Here is a 21,467-nt window from a genome sequence, read left to right on the forward strand (position 1 = left end):
AAAAACGGCCAGGCACGGTGTCTCACATCTGTAATCCCAACACTTTGGGAGGCTGAGTCCGACAGATGATTAGGTGAGGAGATTGAGACCATCCTGACTAACATGGTGAAACCCTGTCTCTACTAAAAATACAAAAAATTAGCTGGGCATGGGGGTGGGTGCCTATAGTCCCAGCTACTCAGGAGGCTGAGGCAGGAGAATCTCTTGAACCTGAGAGGTGGAGGTTGCAGTGAGCCAGGACAGCACAATTGCACTCCAGTCTGGACCATGGAGCATGTCTCCAAAAAAAAAAAACCCAGAAAATTGTAGAAATTAGTAAGGCATGGTAACACACACCTGTAGTCCCAGCTACTTGGAGACCAAGTCTGTAGAATCATGTGATCCTGAGGAGTCAAGGCTGCAGTAATCCTCACTGGCACCACTGCGCTCCAGCCCAGGTGACAGAGCGAGACCCTGTTTCAAAAAATAAAAAAATTCTTGATGTTGGCATTTCTCTTGCCATTTCAGAAATGAAGAAATCTGAGAAGTTGAGTACTTTGAACAAAATTGTAATAATCTTTGAGGCAAGGATTTGACTTCTCATTGACTCCTGTCTCCTGTTACAGGTTTATGTAGCATTATTTCTTTTCTTTTTTGAAACAGGGTCTGACTCTCATCCAGGCTGGTATGCAGTCGTGCAGTCTTGGCTCACTGCAATCTCCACCTCCGGGGCTCAACCTGATCCTCCCTAGTAGTTGGGGGACCACAGGCATGCACCACTAGGCCCGGCTAATTTCTGTATTTTTGTAGAGATGGAATTTTGCCATGTTGCCCACACTGACCTGTCTCCTGGCCTCGAGCGATCCACCTCCCTTACCCTCCCAAAGTGCTGGGATTATAGGTGTGAACTACCACGCTTGGCCTATCCATAGCATATTCTTATGTAGATTTTATGTGATACAATCCCAACTTTATTTCAGAATAGTCCAAAAGCAATTATATATAAATCTTTGTTCTTTCACAGCTCAGATTTAATTTCTGAGCATCTTGGCTACAGTCCTAAATGGGCCTCTCTTAAGGTCCATTTTCTTCCAGGACCCTATGGAACATTAGTTAAACTGTTTTCTCCACAACCTGTCCTTACCTTTTACTTTTTTGCATATTTCCAACCCTCACATTCAAGCCATCTAGCTTCACACTTACCCAAGTCCCTCCATAAACGTATGGGTTCTAATCGTTGGCTTTCTGTAGGAAATCACCATAGTATTAGTGTGTCTCGATCAGCAACCTTTACTTCCTCTAAGTCCCTATTTCAAAACATTCTCCTTTTCCTCAAGGTTTTCATTCCACAGGAGAAAATTAAATAAATAAATAAACAAATAAATGAAAATTCTTAAGCATGAACTCCCGCAACTTCCAACACCTTAAAAGCTTTTATGGGTCTCTACCTGTCCTCCTCTGCTAATTCTTAGCCTCCTAACTCCTTCCTCTCCCTTCCATTTCCTTTATCTGTCCTCTACCTCTTATCCTTTTCTTTGTCCTAACCTTGCTTTAGCAGTGAACTTCCCTGCATCTTCAGCATCTTCTCTGGTTTCATTTCCTTAGTACATGCACATGTATACTTGTGTTAGGTCTAAGTACTTTTAAGTGTATTTCTGTCACACTAAACTCTTTCCTCTAATGGGCTTCTGACTCCTTTCATAATGAATAAACACGATCTTTTAAAATCTGACAATAGTCTCCTTTTCATAATTGATTTTCTTCCCAGGACTGTGCTCTCATACCCCTTCTCTCTACCCCATTTCATTAACTGCAGGTGTTGTCATCTATCACTAGTATAATGATGTCTCTCTCTTCTGTGTTTTTTGACCACCCTATTTGTTTTAAACTTTTTTTTTTCGACACAGGATCTTGCTTTGTCACCTAGGCTGGAGTGCAGTCTCACTGCAGCCTCCACTTCCCAGGCTCAAGCAGTCCTCCTGCATCAGTTCCCCAACTAGCTGGGACTAAAGGCATGCTCCACCACACCTGGCCAATTTATGTACTTTTTTGTAGAGATTTTTGCCGTGTTGCCTAGGCTGGTCTTGAACTCCTGGACTCAAGCAATTCACTCGCCTCTGCTTCCCAGAGGGCTGAGGTTACAAGCATGTGTCACCACGCATGGCCATTTTAGACTTTCATGTCCAGTTGCCTCTTGGACATCTGTCCTGGAGCAGTCTGCACCCAGTTCAAACTCTGTATGCCAGAAATAGCCCGTTATCTGCCAGACCTCTCCATGTGGTCCTTGTATTATGCATACATGGTAGCTTATATATTCTTTTTTTTTTTTTTTTTTGGTCTTTTTTTTTTTTTTTTTTTTTTTTTTTTTTTTTTTTTTTTTTTTTTTTTTTTTTTTTTTTTTTTTTAACAAATATTTATTGATGGCACACTATATGTCAGGCAGTGGAAACAAAACAGATAAGTTTTTGTTCTAACAGAGCTTACATTCTAGTGGATAACAATAGATAACATTTGTTGAGCCGATAATGTTGGCCAGTGGATTTACCTGTCATAACTCTGATTTTTGCAGTAACTAATGAGGCAGATTTTATTACTCTTATTCTACAGGTGAAGTAACACATCCAAGGTTGTATGGTAGTGGAAGAAGAATTCAAACCTAGGCAGTCTGGTGTGGCACCTGTACTTTTCTCCAATATGCCAAGATTTCTCAATCTTGGCACTACTGTTGACTTTGGGCCAGATAGTACTTTGGGAGGTAGGGAAGGGCTGTGCATTATAGGATATTTAGCAGCATCCTTGGCTTCTTAGCCTCTAAATTCCAGTAACACCACCTCCCTTCCAATTGTGGCACCAAAAATGTCTGCAGGCATTGCCAGATTTTGGGGACAGCATTGCTTTATGCTATACTAGAAACTGGTGTTTCTGTTCTAATACTGGTTGATTTGTGTCCTAAATTGTCTCCATGCTTGATGATGAGCTGCTTAAGGGCCAAAGAGCAAGTGTTTCTCTTTTTGGCACTTAGCTACATGAGTGTATGCCTCTTTTCCCTTGTGAATTTAACTTAAATTTAGAAAGTGCTTACTGAGCCACCTACGTTGTGCAAGCGTGTTTCTGGTTGCTAGAGATAAAAACGGCAAAGGCAGATAATACTGTAAGTTATGTCAAAGGCCAGGACGTTAATTTTCACCTTTGTATCATCCAGTGCCTTTTGTAGATCTTTTACCACACCTTTATTACGTGTAAGCCTGTTGAATGAATGATTAAATTCATGCCTGCATCTCAGTAATCCTGCTAGAGTTACTGAAGGCACTCCTAGGAGGGACTTTAACCAAATTATTGTCACTGGGCTGTGGAGTTAATTTCCTTGATGCAGGTTCGTGATTGTTTCGTTTTTACTGGGCTCTCTGTGGGTTAATTTTCGTAGAAAAGGAAGTGTTTTATTTACTGAATCTGATATCTTTGTATTTCAGCTCTAATTTATGGCAGTTTTATTTAGGTAGTAACTCTTGAATGAGAGGCTAATTGGTTGTCTTTACTTGGGGATGCAAGCCTATTTGAGAAAAAAAGAGGTTCTGGACAATAGGAAAATAGACTATTTAACTGGAAGGCAAATCTGTTGCCTAGGAAGTAGAGCTATAAGATCAGTGTTCTTTTTGAAGTCATACTGTTAATTATTTTATGCCTTAAGTATGTGTTCAGCCTTAAATATATTATAGTCATTATGCTTACTCTTCTCTCAATCTGATTTTTATATTCAAAATCCTCAAAGGCAAAAGGAGACAATCTATTTCTGAACAGATACATGTCATATCTGTCACTTTAGTGATGGTTACAAACTCATATCCTGACTTTTAGAGTCTCATATAATCCTCAAATAACTTGGTTTGTAAAATTAGTTGTCAGAATTGGAAGGAACCATGAAGGTCATTTAGTGTATCCCAGTGAGGGAATTTAGTGTGCCAAAGGTTTTCAACCTTTTTTTCCTGATGTAATACACAGTAAATGACATTGACTTGTATAACACTTTTACATAGGGACTAAGATAAAATCCTGAAAATGCTGTAGCAAGTAAACCTACTGAAATAATGAGTAATTTGTTACACATATTATAATTTATAGGAAACAGTTACTTAATGTTGGGTTCAGCATAGCCCTATGGTGGTCAGTTCCTGATATGCTTTTAACTTTGTCTAGGTTATTCAAGAGTTTGGAATGCAAGTGAATGAAAGTAACATAATTATAGAACTGACTTTGAAACTGCCATTATTTGTTTTAAAAAGTAAGCAATTTGTTGACTTTGTTTTTATTACAAATTACAATATTTCACATGTCAACTGATGCTGATAAAGTAGTACTAATTCTAGGGTCAGTTAGAGGTTAGTGATAATTTGTGTTTTTCTTCCATCCAAGGTCACAGAACCCTGAATTCTAGTTCCCCAGGTTAAGAACATTTACAAAAGGGTTTGGGAGATTAGCCTCCATAGGCCAGACTAGGAGCTTGGAAAAATTGGATATACAGAAATATAGATTAGAGCTACTGTGTGACAGAGGTTAGAACACAGACCTAAAAGAGATGAGAATCAGGAAAGGCAGGATAGGACATGTAAGAGAGGGCAGAACCAGGAGAATTATAGGGAAATTTGCTGGGATCTTACTAAGCAGAGCCTGAAGCACCCCCCTACCCTGATTCATTTATGTGAACCCATAATTCCCTTTATTTAAGCTGTTTTGGTTTGATTCTTTTTTTTTTTTTTTTTTTTTTTTTTTTTTTTTTTTTTTTTTTTTTTTTTTTTTTTTTTTTTTTTTTTTTTTTTCAATACTTTTGGGCAGTTGGAGGGTTTTTATATTATTTGTAAACAGGCAAAAGATTCCTAATTGATACATTGGCCCAGAAGAGATGAGCTAGGTACTTTGAGCCACATGGGAGCAGGATATCCCTACTATTGGGTACTCTAAAATCAAGGTTGGGACAGTAATGTTCCAGAATTCTAAGGATTCTGATGAGATACCTCAGAATCAGAGTGAGGGGGTTAAGGGTGGCAGCTGGGCAAGGGTTTGGCTTTAGGCTTTTCACCTTTGTAATTTAATCAGAAACTTCCATTTAAAAAAATCTCTTTTATAGAATTTCCATATAATATTTAGTTTAAGGAAAAGTTTCTGGGTTTTAAATGAGTTTGAAACACTGGGACAAACTTTCAGGGGTCACTTTTGCAGTTCTTCTCACATGGAAGAACATATCTTCAAAATAATTCTGGGCATGTGGCAGACAGCATAATCAGGACTCATGTGTTTTATACCTAGAAAACCGTTTTTTCAAACAGTCATGCAAGGCAATTTTACTACCACATTTTATGGATGAAATGGAGGTTAAATAACTTTCCTGAGGTCACATTGCTAAAAGAAGGGTCTCACATTAGAACCTGGATTCATTTGACTCCATGCTTTTTTCCCCACTATGTGACACTAGGTCATTAGATTATTATAAAGCACATATTATTTTACAGGTATTAGAGTCTGATCATTTCTTATATTTTATTGGTTCTGACTATAGAGTCCAAAGGAAGGGAAAATGTTACTGGGCCAGATATGGTGGGTCACACTTGTAATCCCAGCACTTTGGGAGGCCGAGACAGGCAGATCACCTGAGCTCAGGAAGGAGATTGAGACCAGCCTGGGCACTGTGGCAAAATTTTGTCTCTACAAAAAACACAAAACTTAGCCGGGTGTGGTGGTGTGTGCCTGTGGTCCCAGCTACTTGGGAGGCTGAGGCAAGAGAATCTTTTGAGCCCGGGAGGTGGAGGTCACAGTGAGCCAAGATTGAGCCACTGCACTCCAGCCAAGGCAACAGAGTGAGACCTGGTCTTTAAAAAAAAAAAAAAAACTTTGAATTAGCTGATATAATTGTTAATTTATCAATTATTGTTGACAGTTGATTCAGTTACCAGTTGATAATTGGTGGGGCTGTGTGTTTAAAAAAAAAAAAAAAAAAAAAGTTGGCCGATAGACTCAGCCAGTTATTACTCTGACTTGGGTGGTTGTGTCTTAAGAAGGTAGGATTTTAAGCACTACATTGCTGTCTGCATTATATAGAAATGATTTATGATTTTAGGGGTTTATGGACCTCAGGGGAAGATCACTTGATTTGTAGCATGTAGTGGAAGGACTCGTGGTATTTAAAAACTTTTAAAATGCAATTTTATTGGTAATACATCATTTGTTATGCCCTAGGAAGACACAAGTAATTGCCATACTTACAGATCACAGTAAATATGAGCCTCCTGAAGAATTTAGAGTTTCAGGAAAATCTCAGTGAAGATTACTGCATAAAATCATATAATGTATATGTTAAGAATGTGTCACTATTGGCTGGGCACGGTGGCTCACGCCTGTAATCCCAGCACTTTGGGAGGCTGAGGCAGGCAGATCACCTGAGGTTGGGAGTTCAAGACCAGCCTGACCAACATGGAAAACCCCATCTCTACTAAAAATACAGTATTAGCTAGGCGTGGTGGTACATGCCTGTAATCCTAGCTACTTGGGAGGCTGAGGCAGGAGAATTGCTTGAACTTGGGAGCCAAGGTTGTGATGAGTCAAGATTGTGTCATTGCATTCCAGCCCGGACAACAAGACGGAAAACTCTGTCTCAAAAAAAAAAAAAAAAAAAAAAGTGACACTATCATATTATTTACAGAGATTTGAATTTACTAAACATTTCCTAATTATTTATACCCCATACCTATTTTTTTACACAGTGATACTTAACAATTTGATTATTCTTTGCATTTTTTTTTCTGTTTCAAGATGACTCAAGGAGAACTACATCTAGTGCTGTAACGGAAACTGGCCCTCCTGCAATGCCAAGGTTACCTTCCTGCTGTCCCCAGCACTCACCATGTGGAGGGTCGTCACAGAATCACCATGCATTAGGACATCCTCATACAAATTGCTTTCAACAGCATGGTCACCATTTTCAACATCATCACCACCACCATCATACTTCCCACCCAGCTGTCCCAGTTTCTCCTTCCTTTAGTGATCCTGCTTGCCCTGTGGAAAGACCTCCACAAGTACAAGCACCTTGTGGAGCAAATAGTAGTTCTGTTACCAGCTATCATGAACAGGTATGTGGAATTTGAATCGGTCTTTCTTTCCTGCATCCCTCCTTTGTCTCTTTCATTTTCTCTCTCTTCCTTTTTCCTTCATTCCTGTCTCTCTCCCTCCTTCCGTTTCTCATTCCTGCTTTCCTCCCTCCCTCCTTCCCTTTCTTTTTTTTACTCCCTACCATTCTTCTTTCCTTTCCTCTCTCTCTTCCCCTCCTTTCTTTGTTCTCTTCCCTTTCCTCTTGCCCTTCCTTCCCTCCCTTTCCTCTCTCCTTTCCTTTCCCCTTCTGTTTTGGATGTCTGGAATACCCAGCATGAGGGAGTAACCACTTGAGTTAAAACCATCCCACCTTTCTTTTTTAATAGTAGTGGCTTTGGGAGGAGGAAAAAAAACCCTAAGGACAGATGATATACACTAGTCACATTCTTACGTTCAAAAATGGCCTAATTTAGTGGTCTGTAATTTCTTTTTAATTAAGTCTCCAGGATTTTCAGATGATCTAAATTATTACAGCTAATTGAAGGGACCATGGATGTGGGAAATCAGAACAGATACTTAATGTAAAAATCATTTTTTAAAAATTCTGGAATGATTTTTGATGTTTTTAGTTAAATACAGTTGAATCTGGTCTTTGGGATCTTATTTTAAACAAATTGGTGAAACTCTAGTGTCAGGCTAATTTCTCCCATTTTTTTCCCTTTTACCTCCTTCTCTAGAGTTCACTGTAACCTCACTCATTTAGAAATAAACAGCCTTCTCAGATGTAGACCTGTAGCATATTTTCTCAGGGACAGATGAGGCTTTCAGTTTATGGAGAATTGAAATGTCAGCAAAAAAATTGTGATTAAGTAGATTACTTGGTATTATTAATGAGTTCACGAAATGTCAAATAATATTACATTAGTATTGGCGATCACAGAGTAAAAAAGTCTAGTGTTTCATGCTACTTTAACTTTTGTTATGTCACTTCCATATATGACTGTGATATAAACCTGGGTGTTGCATACTTTAAAAACCAAAAGATGTAGTTTCAGAGAAAAATTGTAACTTTGACATATAATATGCCAGAAAAAACGTGCTGCAAAAAAAGTCAAAGAGGCTGGCATGGGGGCTCACACCTGTAATCCCAGCACTTTGGGAGGCAGAGGGAGTGGGATCCCTTGAGGTCAGGTATTTGGTATCAGCCTGGCCAACATGGTGAAACCCTGTCTCTACTAAAAATACAGAAATTAACCAGGTGTGGTGGCACGTGCCTGTAGTCCCAGCTACTCAGGAGGCTGAGGCTGGAAAATTGCTTTAACCTGAGAGGCAGGGGTTGCAGTGAGCTGAGATTGCCTCACTGCACTCCAACCTGGGCAACAAGAAAAAGACTCTGAAGTTTTCTTTTTTTTCTTTTTGTTTTGAGACAGAGTCTCACTCTTGTTGCCTGGGAATACAGGCATAAACCACTGTGCCTGGCCAAGGTAGTGCTTTTTTGTTGTCACCTGATTTTTCCTAAAGTACTTGTCTAGTCTTTAAAAATTTTGATGGTGTGTCTTCTGCATCTTGACAGATTAAAAATAATTAAGAAAGAGAGGTATTCTTTTTTAAAAATGCAGCTGCTATTAAGAGGAAATTTGAATTGAGTAGAAAATGTGATTAAAGAGATTTTAGATATTATTTTGGTTTTGGTGATGTTTCTTGGTATTAACGGATTGTCCAGACCTGTCCTGCTTCTGGGGAATGAAGGAACATCAAGAAAAATTTTCCAGTGAAAGGACCTGCTTGAAAGTATATTGTTCTTTTGCTATAAATTTGGTTAAATGACTCTTCGTAAGTATTGTAGGAAAATGGTGAAGAGGTGGGTCTACCAGCTTTTCCTACATTCATTAAAGAGCTGCCAAAAGTCTCATTTGCAGAATATTTTATTATTAATAAAATAACACAGCTGATTTGAGAGATCAACTATGTATATAATGTTTTCTTTCACCTTGAGTTAATTATAGGTAGGATCTCTTTTACAGTTCTGTTCAGTGTAAAATAAGTATAACCCATTTACCCACCTATAAGTGTCAATAGAAATATTTGGACTGCAAACAAAACCTGAGAAGAATCAGCAGGATCCCAGGCATTCAGTGGTGATACTGGGTTGGAATGGTAAAGAGAGTGAGATTTTGAAGACAACAGTTTGAGACTCATACTGTTGTTTCTAGGACTCTAAACTTAACTACATGCTCATAATATAACCATATAGTCTTCACTTCAGACCTGTTTGGGCACAGCAGAAAGTAGAGGAACAGAAGTAGCAAGCAAAACCTGAGATTTGTGATTGTGTAGATGTCTTATGATTGAGCGCCAGACTGTGCATAGTCAAAGAAAAATTAGATAAGCAAACCAAGAAGATGCAGTAGTCATATAGATAGTCCTCACTGCTTGCTTTGATATGATATGGCTTTCATCCCTACCTACCCCTAACACAGTACCCTCCATCCTCCAACTCCACCCCACCCCACCTCCCACCTTTTTTTTTTTTTTTTTTTTTTTTTTTTTAAGAGAGAGGATCTTGCTTTGTTACTAAGGCTGGCCTTAAACTCCAGGGCTCAAATAATCCTCCTGCCTCAGACTTCCAATTATCTGGGACTACAGGCATGTACCATAAGTCCCCAGTAGTTTAATTAGTGTGATGCGTCATTTATGATCTATGTAAAGCAATTATTATATCCCATCACTATACTCATCTTGCTTACCCTTGATTGTCTTTCGAGAATAAGAATTGAATGAACTGTTAGAATTGTGAAGAAAAGGGTTGTCATTATTGTTTTTTCCCTTTATTCTTTAATTTTACCCTCACTTTCTTCTAGGAATGAAGATAAGATGAAATTTGGTCACCTTCACAAGATGTTGATATTCTAGTCCATTTGCTAATTTTGGTCTAAACAGTAGGGAGAGGATTTGAACCATAAACATGAATTCAGTCTTACAACATTATTCTTAAACCTCATTTACCTGAATTGAGGACAGAAGTTGTATTTGCCAACTCAACAGAAGGGGACAAGACATACACTTGATTGTACATAAATAATAACAGAAAAAAGGAGCTCTTCCTTTTCTCCTTCCCATCTTCTGTATCATCACTTGCCTTTCCTTTCAGCACCCAGAGTTCCTTTTGTTTCTATTATTCCCCTGAACCTAGAGCTCACTGAAAGTAAAAAGACTGCTGTGGTTCCTCTGAGGACTGCTGGGTAACTTGGGCCTTTCACAAATGCGTTACCTAGGACCTAGGTTTTTTCATCTCCAGCCACTCAGCTTCCAGTATTGAACAGTTCCTGTATATCGTTCCGTATATAACATCAGATCTCTGTGATCTTTAATCACGTTTTGAAAAGTATGACTCCACCGAACCTAAGCAGTAGGCTTGGATTTAAGTATACAAAGAAGCAGTTCTTGCTTTGTAATCTGGTCTAGAGTAGAAGGTTGAAAGTGTTTTACTTAGGATTTTTCCAGATGCTTTTGGAAGGCAGTGTGCACTGGCTTTCACCTGTAATCCTAGCACTTTGGGAGGCTGAGATAGGTGGATCGCTTGACCTCAGGAGTTCAAGACCACCCAGTGCAACATGGTGAAACCCCATCTCTAACAAAATGAAACAAAAAAACAATTAGCTGCGTGGGGTGTCTTGTGCCTGTAGTCCTAGCTTCTTGGGGATGCTGAGGCAGGAGAGGAGAATCACTTGATCCCAGGAGGTGGAGGTTGCAGTGAGGCAAGATTGTACCACTGCGCTCCACCCTGGGTGCCAGATAACCTGTCTCAAAAAAAAAAAAAAAAAAAAAAAAAAGCATTTGGAGGAAATATTACTGATGAGTGAAAATGGAATGTAGCCTCTGGTTTATTTCCCAACTTAGTTAATGGGCTTTCCCTAAAATCATATTCCTAATACAAGCATACCTTGAAGATACTGCAGGTTTGGTTCCAGACAACCACAATAAATACAATAAAGTGAATATTGCAATAAAGCAAGTCATATGAATTTTTTAGTTTCCCCAGTACATATAAAAGTTAATGTTTGCACTGTACTATACTAGGTCCGCAGTGGTGTTATGTCTAAAAAAATGTACATGGTTCAATTTAAAAATACTTCATTTTAAAAGTACTTTATTGTTAATACATCTTTTAAAAATGCCAGCAGTCCTCTGAGCCTTCAGCAAGTTGTAATCCTTTTGCTGATGAAAGGTCTTGCCTTAATGTTGATGGCTATGACCACTGAGAGTGGTGGTGCTTAAAGATTGGGGTGGCTGTGTCAGTTTCTTCAAGTAAGACAACAATGGAGTTTGCTGCATTGATCGACTCTTCCTTTCATGAATGATTTCTCTGTAGCACATGATGCTGTTTAATAGCATTTTACCCATAGAACTTCTTTCAGAACTGGAGTCAGTCCTTTCAAACTCTGCAGCTGCTTTAAGTTTATATAATATAGTAATGTAATATACTAAGTTTATATGATAGTCTAAATCTTTTGTTGTCATTTTCATCTTGTTCCCAGCATCTTTAACAGGAGTAGATTTCATCTCAGGACATTACTTCTGCTGCATTTTTTTTTTTTTTTAAATGAAAACAACAACAACAAAAAACACTTGTCTCTGGGGCTCTGCTATGCTTTTATTTAAAAAAAAAAAAAAAACACTTCTGGCTGGGCATGTTGGTTCATGCCTTTGCTCCCAGCACTTTCAGGGGCTGAGGTGGGAGGATTGCCTGAGTCCAGGAGTTAAAGCCTAGCCTGGGCAACATGTCTACCCTGTCTCTACAAAAAATTTAAAAATTAGCTGGGTGCAATAGCACACACCTGTGGTCCCAGTTACTTGGATTGCTTGAGCCAGGTGGGTCGAGGCTGCAGTGACCTGTGTTTATAACACTGCACTCCATCGTAGGCAACACTGTGAGACCTTGTCTGAAAGGAAGGAATGAATGAATGAGGCTGGGTCAGTGGCTCACCTCCGTAATCAATCCCAGCACTCTGGGATGCCAAGGCAGGTGGACCATTTGAGGTCAGCAGCTCTAGACCAGCCTGGCCAACATGGTGAAACCTTGTCTTTACTGAAAACACAAAAATTAATTGGGCATGGTGGCATGTGCCTGTAAACAGCTGCTTGCAAGGCTGAGGCAAGAGAATCACCTGAACTTGGGAGGTGGAGGTTGCAGTGAGCTGAGATTGTGCCACTGCACACCAGCCTGGACAATAGAGTGAGACATTGTCTCAAAAAAGATAAATAAAGGGCATAAAGAAACCACTTTCTTTGCCTCTCCGTAAGAATTAACTCACTCAACTTTCATCATGAGTTGCAGTCATTCAATCATATCTTCAGGGTCCAACTTCTTATTCTAGTTCTCTTGCTGTCTTCACAACATCTGTAGTTACTTCATCCACTGAGGTCTTGCACCCCTCAAAGTATGCATGAGGGTTGGGATCTACTTTTTCCAAATTATTAGTGTTGGTATTTTTGACTGCCTTCCATAAACCACAAATGTTCTTAATGACATTTAGAGTGATGACACCTTTCTGGTAGATTTTCAATTTATTTTTGCCCAGATTGATCAGAGGAATTACTATGGCAGCTGTAGCCTTATGAATATAAGCCTTACTTATTTCTTAAGTAATAAGACTTTACTCCTCGATCCATAGTCTGCAGACTGGATGCTGCGTTAGCAGGTATGAAAACATTAATCTCCTTACACATCATCAGAGCTCTTGGATGACTGTGCATTGTCAAAAAACAGCAATTTTCTTTTTTGAGACAAGGTCTCACTTTGCTAAGCATTAATATTTTAAAAGGAATCATTTTTTCTTAGTAGTGGGTCTCAACAGTATTCTTAAAATACTCAGTAAACCATGTAAACAGATATATTGTCAATCTAGGCTTTTGTTTGTTAATAGAGCACAGGCAGAATAGATTCAGCATAACTTTTATGGGCTCCAGGGATTTTGGAATTGTAAATGAGCATTGAACTTTAAGTCACCAGCTACATTAGACCCTAACAGGAATCATCCAGTCCTTTGAAACTTTGATGCCAAGCATTGACTTCTCTTTAGCTATGAAAGTCCTGGATGACATCTTCCAATATTAGACTGTTTTGTCTACATGGAAAATCTGTTATTCACTGTAGCACTTTCCATAAATGATCTTAGCTAGATCTTTTGGATAACTTACTGCAGCTTTTACATCAGCACTTGCTGCTTTACCTTGCGCTTTTATAGAGATAGTTTCTTTCCTTCAATTTCGTGAGCTAACCCCTGCTATCTTCAGACTTTTCTTCTGCAGCCTCCTTGCCTCCCTCAGCCTTCATAGAATTGAAGACAATTAGGGCCCTGTTCTAGCTTAGGCTTTGGCTTAAGAGAATGTTGTAGCTGGTTTGATCTTCCATCTAGACCACTAAAACTTTCTTTAGATCAGCTCTAAGGCTGTTTCACTTTCTTATCATTTGTGTGTTCACTGGAGTACTTTCAGGTTCTTTGAGAAATTTTTACTTTGTATTCACGACTTGCCTAACTGGTATAAGAGGCCAGTTAGGGAAGGTGTTCTCTTTCTGGGTCCACAAGGGGACGTAGTTTTAAGGGTAAGAACTTCCTAGCACTATGCCCCCTTCCCATCTCTCTCCATTTGGGAGATTTAACAGTTTATGTTTAAATTTCACAGGTACAGGAAGAAACAAAGAGTCAGTCATTCCAGTAGAAGTTCTAGGGAACTCCTTTTATTGGCCTGGGGTCTTAGAGAAGGTGGGGGTTCCTCCCAGGTTAAAAGTCCCCTTCTTCCACACCCCTTTGGACTCCATGTTTGGGTCCCCTTCCATGAACACTGCCTTCGTGGAAGCTGTCTTTCTCTTGGATTTCCCATCTGGAGTCCTCTTCCACACTCTGTGGTGGAAGCCTGTCTTCTCCTCCTGAACGACATCTCTCTATTGCCTTCCACTCAGTGTGGAAGCTGCTTTCCTCTCCTGGATTCCATCATCCTGGATTCTCTCACTCGGTGTGAGAGTTAGCTGTTTCTTTCTCTCTCCTTCTGTTTCTCTCTCTTTAAATAAATCACTTTCTACAAACACTTTTGAGTCTCGTATTTACTGCGCACTGCACCGTGGTCCCCTCTCTCATTCTTAAGAGAGCAGGAGACCAAGAACCTGGAGAAATGTCGTCTCAGGGGAGCTGAGGGCACCCCTGAACCCCAATATAACATAGTTTTAGCCTTTTTGGGCTTTTGACATGTCTTCCTCACTAAGCTGAATCATTTATCGGTTTTGATTTTAAATGAGAGATGTGCAAATCTTCCTTTAACTTGAATACTTAAAGGCCATTAATTGGCCTATTCAATGTTGTGTCTCAGGACATAGGGAAGCCCACAGAGATGAGTCGAGGATGTCGGGAACATCTGTTAAGGACACACACGTTTAATAAATTTGTTGCCTTATATGTGCACAGTTTTTGGTGCCCAAAGCAATTGTAGTAGTAACTCTAATGACTGCTGATCAAATATCACCATAATAGATAAAATAATAATGAGAAAAATTTAAATACTGTAAGAATTACCAAAATTTGACAGACACAGAGTAAGCACATGCTGTTGGAAAAATAACCCTGATAGACTTGCTTGACAAACCTTCAGTTTGTTCAAAACAAAACAAAACAAAACCCCGAACATCTGTAAAGCATAATAAAGCAAAGTGCAATAAATATGCCTGTCAAAGGAAGCAGTGGTTTAATTTTTTTATTCTTATTTTTTTGAACAAATGAAAGCTTTAAGTGGCAAAGGTAATTCATGATTTAGTGTGAAAAATCTTAGTCCTTTGTTATTTTGAGTAATGTAGATTTGTTTACACTATTAGAATTTTAGTTAAATTCTTGCTTCTTCATACAGTTTGGAACTTGGGGCAGACAAGATTTTTCCTAGAACCTTAATGTTTTCACTAGTGCGATCGTATGTTTTCTAAAGGAGTCCTAAATTAGTAGTCACAATGTTGGGATAAAGGAGAATATAGAAGTATGATATTAAAGTTTCTAAGATGTAGATGTTATAAGACAAAAAACTTTAATATACCACACTTATTCATCTTGTGATATAATCTTATGCTTGATTTTTAAAAATTGGTTTTAAGTGTAAAACCACTACAGTTTTCACAATCCAAGATACACAAGATAACCAGGTATTTTGTTGGTGCTCACTAGTTCTTCACACTAGGAATCTTACTGTTTTCAAATTAAAATATTATGTTTTTCTTGGTTGTGTTAGGAATACTTTTATAATATAGCATGAAATGTTTGACCAAACTTTAGAAAGATAAAATATAGTTCCTTTTTATATAGCAGGCATTGCCAGTAGACCTGAGCAACAATGGTATCAGAAGTCATGGAAGTGGCGGTTTTCATGGAGCATCTGCATTTGATCCCTGCTGCCCTGTTTCCTCTTCCCGAGCTGCCATCTTTGGCCATCAGGCTGCTGCTGCTGCCCCAAGTCAACCATTATCATCAATAGATGGCTATGGATCAAGCATGGTTGCACAGCCCCAGCCCCAGCCCCCTCCACAGCCCTCTCTCTCATCATGTCGGCATTACATGCCACCCCCTTGTAAGTATAAACTTAATGGGCACAAAATCTAGAGTCATATCAGTGAAGCATTTTATACTCCTTCATGAAATAACCTTTAATTAATCCCAGTTGTTAAATTTTTAGTATTTACTTGGCTTAAGTGTGGAGTATATTTTTCCCATTGTAATACTATGAAACAGGTATATTGAATGGAAGTTTTAAGGAATTGAGATTTCTTCTTTAGGACAACTGAAGAAATGTGAAAGTTGAGTAGTATTTCTAGGCACAGTAAAGTAAATTCTAAGAATTCTCAAGCAGTTAACTGAGACATAAGAGAGAATTTCCTGACTGCAAGCTTTGTCAGTTACAAAAGGGTTTTTAATACTCATTTGATGCAGGCAGTTAAAATAAAACCATGGTTGGGCATGCTGGCTCACTCTGTAACCCCAGCACTTTGGGAGGCCAAGGCAGGAGCATTGCTTGAGGCCAGGAGTTTGAGACCAGCCTGGGCAACATAGTGAGACCCCGTTTCTATAAAAATAAAATAAAATAGAACTAGGCATGCCTTTTCTACAGAAATTGAAATTTGTTAGATATCATAAGAACTAATAAATACCCTAAGGATATGTAATGTAGTTACTGTTTTGTTAGATCATAAGCTAATAATCAAATGGAGCTTAATAAACGACTAAGAAATACCAAAAGTTCATGCCTGAAATAAAGTAGGAAGTCAGCAAGGAAATTTGTGTTTTGTCCTGATCACCTGGCAGGGGAATTTTCAGTTATGTGTCTTCTTGGATTTTTTTTCTTCTCCAATCATTTAAAAATCTGCATTCTACAGACACAGCTGGAATCAACCCAGAATTTGTACAGTGAAACTGGAATATATTGTTTACCTTCTCAGTAATGCAACTTAAAATTTAGAGTATAAATTGGAAAATAGATTTAGAAACACTTTTTACAAAGCATTGACAAGTGGGCCAGTTCTGTGTATGAACACCAATATTATGCATGGCCTATTTTGTGATACTTGTTGGTATTCATTTTTAATTGATCATCTTTTATTTGAAATTCAATATATGTAGTTTTCTGCCCCTCCTCCTAAAAATAATATACTGAAGCAGTTTACAAGTAAGTTCATTCCTTTTAAAATGTTCTAATAAATAAATGTTTTAGACTCATTTGTTAAATTCTAAAACATTCAGACTGTGCAGAGTGATATAAAATGAGAATTTAAAAGCTTTTTCCCACAGCTTACTCTGCTTAATATATCAGAGGCAGCAACTGTGATATAAAAACTTTTAGAAATTTTCTTCATACACATAGATAGGTATATATATGTCTTCCCTTTTCAAAATGGGAAATCAAACATATACCCCTTGCTTTTTGTTTTTAAATTTAGCAGTATATCTTGATTTTTGCATATTAGCATATAAAAGCCAAGCTCATTGGTTTTTAATACCCCCATAATATCCATAGTATATTAAATCAATCTTCCGTTGATGGACATTTAAGTTGTCTGTGGTTGAGTTTATGTATAGAATAACTTCCTAGAAGTAAGATTGCTATGTCAGAGGGATAAACTTTCAGGTAAATACTGTTAAATTTCTCTCCAAGGGGCTGTATCAATTTATACACCTCATTCGGGGTGTTTAATGAGTATTAATGAGAATGAAGGTAGGAAATTTAAATTGTATTATGTTCTGTTAGAGACATTTTGATAACTCTCTTTTGGGCTTCTTTTCCTAAAGGATTGTGTATATTATTTCCCTAACTCTCGTATGCTTTTAAAAAACATTTCTGGTATCCGTTAGTTCACTTGTGAAACGTGGTTCTTAAACCTTTCTTCATCCGGAATGAACTGGGGAAGACAGTATGGTGTAGTAAAGCACCAGCTTTGAATTGAATAGAATAGATTTGAGTTAACCTCCCAGCTCTGACTAATCAGCTTAGTGACTTTGGATAACTTACTTAATCTCTCTCCTTACATTCTTTGCTCTTATAAAATGGGAATAATTCCTATTGGCTATACATTGTGATACTTGGACCCAAATGAATAGTTTACCGTTTCGTAAGTACATTTACATGTATAACAACAATACTTGTGCAGTAAGAATGTCTCCTTGCTTTTGAAAACTTTTTGGTCTTGTTGAAGTGATAAAACAACTGTGCTTGAAATGGTGTCATTTAAAAGTTTTGCTATCTGATTAATAAGATGCACGGATAAGATATGTAAGGCCTAGCTTGGTAGTGTAAGCCTGTAGTTCCAGCTACTCAGGAGGCTGAGGCAGGGGGGATTGCTGGAGCCCAGGAGTTCAAGGTGGTGGTGTGCCGTTAACACACCTGTGAATAATCCTTGTACTCCAGCCTGGACAACATAGTGAGAACCTGTTTCTTTAAAAAAAGAAAAAAAGAGAGATATGTGGTTAGGCTACTTACGATTAATCATGAAGTGAATGGTCTACCCGGTAGAGCTATAGGAATATAGAGAGTAAATGTTGGAACAAATCATAATATTGCATCTGCAAGTGATAGATTGTACATCTAGGAAGCAATATCAAAAACATTTTTAAAAAACTGTTAAGAACACAAATGTGAGGGAAAGGGAAAGGGTTTTGGGGAATGTAGAATATGTCACTCTTTTATTATGGTGAGCAACCTGTTTTGTTTAGATAAACATTGAATTCAAATGATGTCTGAAGAGTAGTTGAATAAATGGACTTATTCCAAAACAAAACTTCTTGTTTTGTAATATTTGTGAATATTGTCTTGCATAATGACTACACAAGTATAAAACTTTGAAACTAGAAAAAATGCTGTGGGCTGGGTGCAGTGGCTCACTCCTGTAATCCCAGCACTTTGGGAGGCCAAGGTGGGTGGATCACAAGGTCAGGAGTTCCAGACCAGCCTGGCCAAGATGGTAAAACCCCATGTCTACTAAAAATACAAAAATTAGCTGGGCATGGTGTCAGGCACCTATAAATCCAAGCTACTCAAGAGGCTGAGGCAAGAGAACCCGGGAGGCGGAGGTTGCAGTGAGCTGAGATTGCGCCACTGCACTTTAACCTGGGTGACAGAGCAGGACTCCATCTCAAAAAAAGAAAGAAAGAAAGAAATGCTGTGAATTTGAGAAAGGATAGTTGACTATCATAAAACATAGTAGATTCATTTTTTATGATTAAGAGCTACTGAGCTTTATGCCTTCTTGAAGAGTAAAGCATTGATTTGAAAATAGGACTTTTAGAAAATTGGTTTAAAAATTTGTCTTGCAACTTTTAAAAATTACATTTGTTGAAGGTTGGTCCTTTATGTTAACAAGGCATACTTTGAAAATACGGTTGTGTTATGGATACCTAACTTCTGCCCTTGCTGAATGAATCAAAAGCATTAAACATTGGGCCGGGCGCGGTGGCTCAAGCCTGTAATCCCAGCACTTTGGGAGGCCGAGGCGGGTGGATCACGAGGTCAAGAGATCGAGACCATCCTGGTTAACATGGTGAAACCCCGTCTCTACTAAAAATACAAAAAATTAGCTGGGCATGGTGGCACGTGCCTGTAATCCCAGCTACTCAGGAGGCTGAGGCAGGAGAATTGCCTGAACCCAAGAGGCGGAGGTTGCGGTGAGCCGAGATCGCGCCATTGCACTCCAGCCTGGGTAACAAGAGCAAGACTCTGTCTCAAAAAAAAAAAATTGAAGAAAACTCTTCTGTAATTAAACTAGAGAATGGCTGTTGCTCTCTATCAGACTTCCAAGAACATATTCTAATAAAATGAAATTTGAATTGAAATCTAAGGAGACAAACTTTTCTTTTTTACTTGGCAAGTAGATGCAGATCTCTAAGAATAAGAAAGATGTGTATTACTTTTTTCAGCAGTAACTTTGAAACATAAAGATGTAGAATGAAAAAATGGGGGGAGCCATCTTATTAGAGACTTCCATATTTGTTGGGAAACAAGTATGCCTCCTTCATCATGAGGTAGTACAGGAAAAATGACATGGGGTAGGGAGAGAAAGACAGTTTGGAAAAATGTTTACACCCTATTATGACAGAAATTCCATATATGCAAAGAATACTTGTAAGTCAATAAGAAAAGGGTGAATAGGCTAAGCATGTAAATAGATAATTCTGAATAGAAATATAAGTGGTCAAGAAATGAAAGATTTTTCTCAGATTAACATTTATTTAAAAAAAAAATAGTGGTAGTGTAGGGGTAATCAGGCCTTCGTATGTACTCTTTTTTGTATTTTTTTGAGATAGAGACTCACTCTGTCGCCCAGGCTGGGATGCAGTGGCTCAATCTCAGCTCACTGCAACCTCTGCCTCCCAGGCTCAGGCGATTCTCCTGCCTCAGCTTCCCGAGTAGCTGGGATTACAGGCACCTGTGGTCACGCCTGGCTAATTTTTTTTGTTTTAGTAGAGACGAGTTTTGCCATATTGGCGTGACGAGTCTCGAACTCCTGGCCTCAGGTGATTCAGCCTGCCTTGGCATCCCAAAGTGCTGGGATTACAGGTGTGAGCCACCATGCCCAGCCCTTTCTGTGAATTCTTGATCAAAATGTTAATTATGGCAACCTTTTGGAAAGGGTATTTTGTATCAACTGGCATCTAAATTTACTTTTTTCTTTCCCACAACTGCTTACAGGAATTTATGCTACAGAAATGATCTGTATGTATGTGTATATACATGTGTGTAAATGAAAGACTGAGTGCAGGAGGGACCACGTACACAAATATGTATCACAGCATTTGAGTTTTTTATCAGTGGGGATTTTGTGAATACATTTTCATATATTCATATAATAGAATGTTGTGAAGCTGTGAGTGAAATTAATATATTTAATACTGAAGTTAATATATATAATAGTGTAATATATGTTGACCTAGGAAGATTATTCTAAGAAGAGAGCAAGTTGCTTGAACAGTTTCATTAATACTTCACTTGATAAGGTATTCATAAAAATAAAATATGTGCTAGAATCTTTAAAAGTACAATAGGAATATATAATAGCAGTATATGTTCAACTGCATGGTGCCTATGTAACATACTTGAAATGTTTTTCTTGCAGATGCCTCTTTAACAAGGCCACTTCATCATCAGGCTTCTGCCTGCCCTCATTCTCATGGAAATCCCCCTCCTCAGACTCAGCCTCCACCTCAAGTGGATTATGTTATTCCTCATCCTGTACATGCTTTCCATTCTCAAATATCTTCTCATGCAACATCTCATCCTGTGGCACCCCCACCACCAACTCACTTAGCCAGTACAGCTGCACCAATCCCTCAGCATCTTCCTCCTACACACCAGCCAATTTCGCACCATATTCCAGCCACAGCACCTCCAGCACAGAGACTGCATCCTCATGAAGTGATGCAGAGGATGGAAGTTCAAAGGAGGAGGATGATGCAGCATCCAACGTATGTGTTACATTTTTAAAAAGAAAGTTAAACTTGGTTTTCTTTTACTTCCATTGGTCTTTAAATCTCTGCAATCTAACTGGGTATGGTGGCATGCAACTGTCATCACAGCTGCTTGGGAGGCTGAGACTTGAGCCCAGGAGTTTGAGTTACAGCTGCTTGGGAGGATGGCTTGAGCCCAGGAGTTTGAGTCCATCCAGGCAGCACAGTGAAATACTGTTTGTTTTGTTTAAAAAGAACAAAGAACAACAACAAAAAAAACTGAAGTCTTTAGAAATATTGTAACTTGTAACAGTCGCTCAGGAGGCTGAGGCAGGAGGATAATTTGAGCACAGTAGTTCAAAGCTGAGCTGTGACTGTGCCACTGCACTCTAGCTTGGGTGACAGAGAAAGACTCTGTCTTTTTTTTTTTTTTTTTTTTTT

At 38.6% G+C, this 21,467-nt stretch overlaps 1 protein-coding gene across 1 annotated transcript in view; it reads left to right on the forward strand.

Annotated features, from left to right (window-relative positions):
* Nucleotides 1-21,467, forward strand: part of RNF111 (ring finger protein 111) — a 101,766-nt gene that overhangs the window by 65,835 nt on the left and 14,464 nt on the right. The window contains exons 5-7 of the mRNA XM_017531840.2: nucleotides 6,781-7,100; nucleotides 15,405-15,666; nucleotides 20,696-21,044. Coding sequence (XP_017387329.1) covers nucleotides 6,781-7,100; nucleotides 15,405-15,666; nucleotides 20,696-21,044 — 931 coding nt within the window. The remainder of the gene's footprint in view (nucleotides 1-6,780; nucleotides 7,101-15,404; nucleotides 15,667-20,695; nucleotides 21,045-21,467) is intronic.

This window comes from Cebus imitator, unplaced genomic scaffold, assembly GCF_001604975.1.
Source record: "Cebus imitator isolate Cc_AM_T3 unplaced genomic scaffold, Cebus_imitator-1.0 Scaffold74, whole genome shotgun sequence".
Classification (NCBI taxonomy): Eukaryota; Metazoa; Chordata; class Mammalia; order Primates; family Cebidae; genus Cebus; species Cebus imitator.